Genomic DNA, 7,688 nt, shown 5'->3' on the forward strand with positions numbered 1-7,688 from the left:
TAATTTATTATTTAAAAATGTAACGCATCGGTATTTTAAGTTCTTAGTTATCGATTAACGAACGTAAACCGTTGCAACTCTGTTATTTGTTTACGAATTAGGGGAAATAGGCAGAATAACAAATTACACATGTTTTTCTTTTAGATTTCCCGGCTAATTGTGTTGGAAGTATTTAATTCGATTTCAAGTTTAAACTCTATAAGAAAAGCAAGCTTCTCTATGCCAAATGCAATTGGAAGCGAAGGATAGCTTTCCAGCGAAACGAATAATTGTTAAGCTAATCGAGGAAGCACTGCAGCAATACGAACGAAATACGAGCGCGCTGGATATAGAGTTAAGTAAGTTTCATGCATGCTTCATGCAAGCAAAAATCTTATTTCTTTCTCTACTTTTTTTACTTTTTCAGATATAGAAGTGCACACAAACCATTTATTGCAACAACTCAAAGCGCTTTTGGGCGATGTCCTCGTAGAGGCATTGTGCATTTTGGATGAGCAAAGCATAATTTTATACACTAATGAAAGTTGTGCTGTTGCCGAGATACAGATCAAACATCAACAATACGCTAGCTCTATTTGGTTGTTTCCTGGCGTGAATTATTGTAATTGTAAACAGTTCAACGAGCGTGTATTGGGCTTGTCCAGTGAGCTAGAGCAACAAAATTCAGTCACACAAACTGAAAACGTGCAGCGGAGTTATACTTGTGCACATGTATTGGCATTGCGTCTCGCACAGTTGTTACGTCCAAAGCCAAGTACTTACAAAGTGGAAGCGGTGACAACACAACAATTTAATAATTTGAATGAACGAATGGAATGCAGCTTTTTAGAAATATTTAAGGAAAATTCGCTGTGAAAATTAACGAATGCAACATTCAAAGACCCTCTATGAAAAGGGACTCTTAAAGAATCTAAAAATGTTAACACAGCGTCAATATTCGAATTTCAAATTTGTAGCTCGTTTGGACCACATCAAGACATTTTACACTGGCATTAAGGCTTTAAATTTTGAAAACGTGAGTAAAATAATTTCAAAAATAAATAAAAAAAAGTTTTAATTAAATAAATTATCAACAGAATGGCAAGTTTCAAATAAGCGAAGAAGGATTACGTGTCACCGTGGAGGAGGGTAATTGTGTGCAAGCAAATCTTTATATGACTGCAACATGTTTTGCCGAGTTCCACGTTGTCGATACAGTGACCTTTGGTCTAAATATGAATATCATCTCCGAGTGTTTAGGTCTATTCGCCGGCATACCATGTAGCTTGAAAATGTTCTACAAAGGCAATGGTGCACCACTGGTGCTCGTGCTGCGTCCAAATGATGAACCTGATATATCAGCAGAATGTTCTATTAAAACTACCAACGTCGATGAAGTTATAGACTACAATCTTGATGAGGATAGCGCTAGCTTAAATGTGGTATTTATACGCGGGCCAGCGCTCGCGAATCTCATACAAGAGTTAAATAAAGCGGCCGATGAGTTGCGTATAACTTTATCACCGCGTACGCCACATTTTAAAATCGAGACATTGGGTGTGATGAAAACCGAGACGTTCGTTGAAGTGGCCAAAACTAGTGATATGATCATGTTGTTCAATTGCCGCGAGACCACGTCGGCATGTTACCGCAATACAGAAATGCGTATGACACACAAAGCACTGGCGGCCGCCACAAAAGTTGCGATCAAAACGGATGCAAGTGGCTTGCTCGAAATGCACTTTATGATGCAATCCGAGGAGCAGGCGGAGGTGTATGTACAGTTCTATATAATGCCGTTGGCGGATATTTAACATTTACAATTGTGATTGTCATAGCACAGAGTACATTTTCTTCATTTTATATTATGGAATTAAGAATTTCTGTTAAATATAGAAATCACAAAAAACATTTATACTAAACAAATGCTGTAAAAATAAATTAAGTTTTACCACCGACTGTAAACTGCTCTTATTTATTACTTCTAAAGTTTTGCTAAAACTGTCAAGGGTTAATAATCCTGCAAAAATTACGACCGTTCATTTATGTGGTTGCTTTTGTTGTTTGCTACCTGTAGTTATGTGCACTTACGCTAATCACTGTTTAACACCCGCCATTAGTACCTGCTTGCTGCTTTATTTAAACATAACTTCTCAACTAATATTTCATACACACCCAAAGTTTAGCTAAAACTAAACAAACTTAAATAATGCTACAACAAATATTATTTTATCGTGTATTTATTTTATTGACGTGCTGTCTAGCATTTATATTTGCACAGCAAGAGAACACACCAGACGAAATGGCGCAACTTGCCGATTTATTAGGTTTGAGTCAGGCCAGCGCGCGTCTCAAAAGACAACCATCTTTAAGGTGAGTACTTGCAATAGCTTGGAACGTTTTGCGCTGAAGTGAAATTAATTGATAAATAATTTAAAACTCACAGCAATTCAGCGGCGAAATTTTTGCTTGAAGTGTACAAAGAAATCAGTGAAGAGGATGAAAAGCATTTATCAGAAGTGCTACAGAACCAACACAAAACGCGAAATAGGCGAGCGATCAGCGAGGACAACTTCATAACACCCTTCGACCGCAGAGAAATCGAGTTGAGCAACAATATAATCACATTCGCCAGCAGACGTGAGTTTGATATTTTGGTCTTCGAGTGTATTTGAGCTATAACTTTTCGTTACTCATTGAGTTTTCTCTTACAGCCGTGTCATTTAAGTCGATTTCTGCACCTTTGGGCGACATGCTCGTCAATTTTAATTTAAATGACATACCAAACGACTTGGAATTAACACATGCCGCTATGCGCTTATACCAAGATCCACAACTGGGACATTACAACATGCATGCCGAGTATAATTACACAATCGACGTCTATAAGCCTGTAGGCGAGTATATGCATCGCGTTGCATCGATAAATGCCACCACCACCTTCAGAGGTTGGCTGGAGTTGAATGTAACACATGTGCTCAATCAGTGGTTACGCTTTCGCACGCTTAAGCAGATACTCTACGGCAATGACTTGTTGGTTGGCGTCACATTGCATACGCCACACAGACATAGAAAAGAGGGAGCCATAGCTAAATCACAACAGGTTGCTGTCACTGATATCGGTTTAGTGTCGCCGCAAATACAAGCGGAACTGCTTGATTTGCAGCCCTTCATTATTGGCTACTTCAAAGGTCCCGATTTGTTGACCAAGATGCAACAGCGCTCAAGTCAACAAAATAAACGTCGTGTGCGGCATGCCGACTCCTTTCGGCAGCCACCGGCGCCGCATTTGCCGCACACTATCAATGTCAACAAGGAAATCGTTTTTGAGCCACCCAAAGCATGTGAGCGACGCAACTTCACATTGGATTTCAAATATTTGGGCATGGAGAAATCGGTGATTGCACCGAAAACTTTCGAGGCTTTCTACTGCTTTGGCGAGTGTAATTTCCCCTTGGGCACACCGATGCATAATGCCACTAATCATGCCATTGTGCAGACGCTGATGCATTTGAAACGCCCAAATCTACCGAAACCATGTTGCGTGCCAATCAAGTTGGCCTCCATATCCATACTGTACTCGGTCAATGAAGATAGCGTGAATTTGATGCGTTTTTCGCACATTGTCGCCAAGGAGTGTGGTTGCCGTTGAATGATGACGTGTTCTTGACGGTGTGGAAGACGAAATTTAAAATTTTTAATCGTTCAAAATAAAGTAGCATAGTAATTATAACGGCAACATGTAAATACATACATACATATATTTAATTATTGTAAATTTGTTACGATGAACATAATGAGATTTTGCTTGCTTACATACATAAGTATATACTAAGTGTTAAAATGTAAGTATGTGCGCGCGTGCATATATAAAAAAAAAAAAATGTGTTAACAACAATTTACTTTGTCTGCTTTTATTTGGGGTAACTGGGTTGGCTGCAACGAAGTAAGCTTCAGTAAAACGTGTAAGACTTTTAATGGTCGTAAATATTAAATATTTTCACCATATTGTCAACAGTATTTGGAATATTTGTTTTCAAAAACGTCACTACGTTAAATAGTAAATATGATTTTCGTTTTTTTGATTTAAGGTACGTCAGAATTGCACATATAAATTGAACTAAGCTCAAAATAGAACCGAAAATAAACAGAATTTCAGACATAACCTAGAAATGACCGACCACTGCTGCAGCAATCGTACAGCTTATAACAATTTTCAACACTATTAACATCTCAGCACACATTTTATCCAGTCGGACATTTCAATTTCGATAACATTGTCTTGATTGTGATCCTTGCGTTGGAAGTAATCGAATGCGGCGGTCAGATGCAGCACTGCGGATGCAAAGTCGCTTAGCCGCAATGTGCCATCCTTCCTTATGTAGCGTTGCATCAGACAATTCATTATCTCTGTGCTCAATTGAAAACCGACATCGTAGAGTGCGTCACGCAGGCGTTCGGCGCGCAGTATGCCGGCCTTTTCTTTTGTATAAATCTTGAAAACACCCTGCCATGACTTCAGATTGACCATGAATGTTTTGAATTGTAGGAAATTGATGCGTCCTGTGCCGGTTTTGTCTTGCAATGCAATCACCTGACGACATATATCGATATTGGCGCAACCTTTGATGTAATCGTTGGGCAAACACGCCTCCAGCAACTCGTGCAATTCAAAACAGTTGATAGTTTTGTTCTCGTCAGCCAACTGCATGAACACTGGCTCGTATTGACAGACATTTTTGATTTTTGTTGTCTCCACTTCGGTCTTCAAAGCTGGGAATGGATCTAACAGCATCATTGTTTGTGTTTCAAGCAGTGAGAGACGCAATGGTGCTGTGCCCAAGAAGCGTACGGTGAAGCTAGTCTCCTCGCCGGGTTCATATGTGGTGGGCATAAGCACATATTGACCCACTTCTAGCTGGCAGCGATAGCTTACGTGTCGCGTATTGCCGTAGTCCGAATTCAGGAAGCTCACCTGTGTTTTGAAGAAATCTTTTGGTAGGCATTCGCTGAACTTACCCTTACTGCCATTTGCCAAGCCATTTAATTTGTACATTGAAAAGCCAATGACTTTAGGCTCCACAGCTGTGTGTTGATTCAATGCAATCACAACTTCTTGCTGCTCTTGTATGTTCAACAATAGTTGCGGATTTATGTGAAAGGATTCGTGATTGCGGCAACCACCGGCTGTGACACCACGCTTCCACTGACCTTGGAACATTTTCATTTGCCAGCGTTTAGGGCGTTCTTGCAGCGTTGTCTCGTCTTTGGCTGTGTCAGCGTCCAGATAAATGCATTCGAGGCTGGTGAATGTCTGTGTGAATTCGAGGAACGACATCCAGAACTCACCAGCATCGAGTTGGCCGAAAAGGCGATCACGCTCCTGCACTGAAACGCGTTCCCACGATGCCGAGAGCGCTGACCAATCGCCTTCAAATACAGCATTGTTGTCGAAACCATTGCAAGCGAGTGGATCTTTCAAACGCACCAACTGCACCGCATCCCCCAGCAACGTCTCTACTTTATCCAGCGAAGAAAGTCTGCGAAAAGTATTAAAAATTTGAAAAATAAATGTGCAAACAATTTAGTTCAAAACTAATATATGTATATGACTACTCGTTAGTGCTGCTAAGGCAATACTAGTCCACCTACGCACGCGCTCACTCACCTGTAGTTAACATTGAATGCGACACCGTTCACCAGCCGCTCAGCTGTACTTTTGTGTTGTCCACTCGCTGTGCCGCCCGTTACTGCAATACACGTCACTATGCAGGTTGTTTCCAGATGCGATTTCAACTGTTGCGGCCGCAGCAGATCTGTGGCATTAGTGCCTGTCTTCAGTGGTATACACTCAACCACACCACCAAGCAGATCGCTGAGACCATCTGAACGCGTGCCATATTTGAGCGCCTCATAAGAGCCGTGCAACTTTGCAATCGCCTTCTCCAGCAGCGAAGCCCAGTAACAGTGTGATGTTTGTGGCTGTAGGAATGCCAAGCGTCCATTTATGGTAGGCAGGCGATCGTCAACAAGCACCTCCACCCATTCACCACACCACCACAAACGAAACCGAAATACACCGTGCGCTTTGTCTAGACTTTGATCTGCGGGCACAACACGGTAGAATAGATTGCGCAGCGAATGCAAAACGCCCAAGCATGACACCAGCCAGCGATCACCCATCTTGCCAGGAATGACGTCAAAATTTTCTCCTTCATTCACGAAACACGCCTTCTGTGCTTCCGCAATTTCGGCTATGCGCCGCCACTGGAATGTGAAGGGCGGTGTTTGATAGTAGAAAACTGATGATTGCACGGCAGCAAAATCGGGATCCTCCCATAGGATATTGCGTGCCACACAATCAGCTTTGATGCGCTCATAACGTGAGGTCATTGCGTAGCGTTACGGTTCCACAAAATCACCTATTGTCTTCATGCAATTAAAAATATGATTGTTGCGAGTTGTCTAGCTGTCTACGTCTTGCCACCAACACTTGCAGTTCGTGTATTGCTGTAGGCTCCGTAACAATCCAATTGGAGCTTAAGCAACAACAACATTTAAGACATACACTCCCAATTGGCAAGTACTAAGCAGGTGGTTTGCTTGTCACTTACAGCTACACACTAAAATTGTTTATTAAAGGTTTATGGTCTTGCTGTCACGAAATTGGTAAGAATTCTAATATTCTTGACGCGTACGATTTGTTTTTGGACTTCTTTTCCGTTGACCTTGTTTGATTGAATTCCACAATCAAGTCGAATGTGCACACACGGTGGATTCACAACAAAGTGAAAGTTGAGACAAAAAATTAATGCAGAAACACAAAAGTGGAAAAGAAAACAAACTGGTGTAAAAGACTGGGCCAAAAATACGCATGCGCAACTTGTTTGAATGATAAAATAAATATAGCGAAGTAGCAACAAAACGTAATACGCAAAATAACAAAAGTGAAACAAAAGGAATTGTGAAAAGCGCACAGGGTTGCAGTAACGTTAGACAAAAAAGTTTTCAACTAACAAAATAATACGAAAAAATTAGTAATTTTTAAATTTATATAGAAATTGTTATATTGATTGCTTTGAAACTCAAATCTGTTATTTTATTTAAAAACATATGATTAAATTTGCTTTAGATAATTGGCTTTATCTTATATTTGAGTCGTCAACCTTTTTAAGATATGTCCCCTCGCCGAGAGATGCCGCTGCTGGAATCCTGTAGCGACATTCTACAACCCAGTGAACAGACAAATTCTTTTCTTACCTTTGCGTGAGTCATTTTCTGATAGAAGGAATGCTGCCGAGTTGAAAGTTCTTGAGTGGATTATTTGCCAGGTCTGTTCCGGTCACGTAGACCCGATTGTCGTGGAGACGGGTGATTAAGGTCGAGGGGGTTTGCTTTTCAGCAAATGATTGTTGTTGCTGTTGTTGTAACAGGATGCTAAGAATTAGATGGTAAGAATTAGATAAGTTCTCGTTGCCGCCATCCAACAGCAGGTCCAGGAAACGTGCCGTCTTGTAGTTGGACCAAAGGGAGAAATGTGTCAGATGAGTAGGCTTAGTAGGGCATACAAAGAGGTGGCCAGTGTCATGCGTGGACAAATGTATATTAGATATGTCAGTGTCTGTTCTGGATTCTGGAGTTCTTCTATAAGAGCAGTCTTCATTTCAATCAGTTGGGATAGGTTTCGAAACATAGTTGATCTAAAATAG

General features: G+C 40.9%; 4 protein-coding genes across 4 annotated transcripts; 3 read left to right on the top strand and 1 right to left on the bottom strand.

The window, feature by feature from the left end:
- The first annotated feature begins 144 nt into the window (after positions 1 to 144).
- Positions 145 to 875, top strand: LOC108966439. Its single transcript, XM_018929346.1, has 2 exons — positions 145 to 338; positions 407 to 875. Exons 1-2 carry the CDS (start codon positions 227 to 229, stop codon positions 853 to 855), a joined length of 561 nt encoding a protein of 186 aa, XP_018784891.1. The 5' UTR covers positions 145 to 226; the 3' UTR covers positions 856 to 875.
- On the top strand, positions 846 to 1,954 carry LOC108966438 (cell cycle checkpoint protein RAD1). Its single transcript, XM_018929345.1, has 2 exons — positions 846 to 1,015; positions 1,077 to 1,954. The coding sequence occupies exons 1-2, from the start codon at positions 866 to 868 to the stop codon at positions 1,791 to 1,793; spliced, it is 867 nt and encodes a 288-aa protein (XP_018784890.1). The 5' UTR covers positions 846 to 865; the 3' UTR covers positions 1,794 to 1,954.
- A 98-nt stretch (positions 1,955 to 2,052) lies between these two features.
- On the top strand, positions 2,053 to 3,877 carry LOC108966437 (protein screw). The gene is made up of 3 exons (XM_018929344.1): positions 2,053 to 2,352; positions 2,426 to 2,619; positions 2,694 to 3,877. Exons 1-3 carry the CDS (start codon positions 2,189 to 2,191, stop codon positions 3,629 to 3,631), a joined length of 1,296 nt encoding a protein of 431 aa, XP_018784889.1. The 5' UTR covers positions 2,053 to 2,188; the 3' UTR covers positions 3,632 to 3,877.
- On the bottom strand, positions 3,707 to 6,866 carry LOC108966436 (calpain-C). The gene is made up of 2 exons (XM_018929343.1): positions 5,648 to 6,866; positions 3,707 to 5,519 (listed from the first exon to the last, which is right to left on the bottom strand). The coding sequence occupies exons 1-2, from the start codon at positions 6,370 to 6,372 to the stop codon at positions 4,205 to 4,207; spliced, it is 2,040 nt and encodes a 679-aa protein (XP_018784888.1). The 5' UTR covers positions 6,373 to 6,866; the 3' UTR covers positions 3,707 to 4,204.
- Between the last annotated feature and the right edge of the window lie 822 nt (positions 6,867 to 7,688).

This window comes from Bactrocera latifrons, unplaced genomic scaffold (assembly GCF_001853355.1).
Source record: "Bactrocera latifrons isolate USDA-ARS-PBARC rearing strain unplaced genomic scaffold, ASM185335v1 scaffold_16, whole genome shotgun sequence".
NCBI classification, from domain to species: Eukaryota; Metazoa; Arthropoda; class Insecta; order Diptera; family Tephritidae; genus Bactrocera; species Bactrocera latifrons.

Excerpts from the sequence above, each read along its gene's own strand:
- LOC108966439 (XM_018929346.1), top strand. The coding sequence starts at position 227 with ATGCAATTGGAAGCGAAGGATAGCTTTCCAGCGAAACGAATAATTGTT. Across the intron at positions 339-406 it reads CGCGCTGGATATAGAGTTAA|ATATAGAAGTGCACACAAAC; the intron begins GTAAGTTTCATG and ends TTACTTTTTCAG.
- LOC108966438 (XM_018929345.1), top strand. The coding sequence starts at position 866 with ATGCAACATTCAAAGACCCTCTATGAAAAGGGACTCTTAAAGAATCTA. Across the intron at positions 1,016-1,076 it reads AGGCTTTAAATTTTGAAAAC|AATGGCAAGTTTCAAATAAG; the intron begins GTGAGTAAAATA and ends AATTATCAACAG.
- LOC108966437 (XM_018929344.1), top strand. The coding sequence starts at position 2,189 with ATGCTACAACAAATATTATTTTATCGTGTATTTATTTTATTGACGTGC. Across the intron at positions 2,353-2,425 it reads AAAAGACAACCATCTTTAAG|CAATTCAGCGGCGAAATTTT; the intron begins GTGAGTACTTGC and ends TAAAACTCACAG. Across the intron at positions 2,620-2,693 it reads AATCACATTCGCCAGCAGAC|CCGTGTCATTTAAGTCGATT; the intron begins GTGAGTTTGATA and ends TTTCTCTTACAG.
- LOC108966436 (XM_018929343.1), bottom strand. The coding sequence starts at position 6,372 with ATGACCTCACGTTATGAGCGCATCAAAGCTGATTGTGTGGCACGCAAT. Across the intron at positions 5,520-5,647 it reads GCATTCAATGTTAACTACAG|ACTTTCTTCGCTGGATAAAG; the intron begins GTGAGTGAGCGC and ends TACTTTTCGCAG.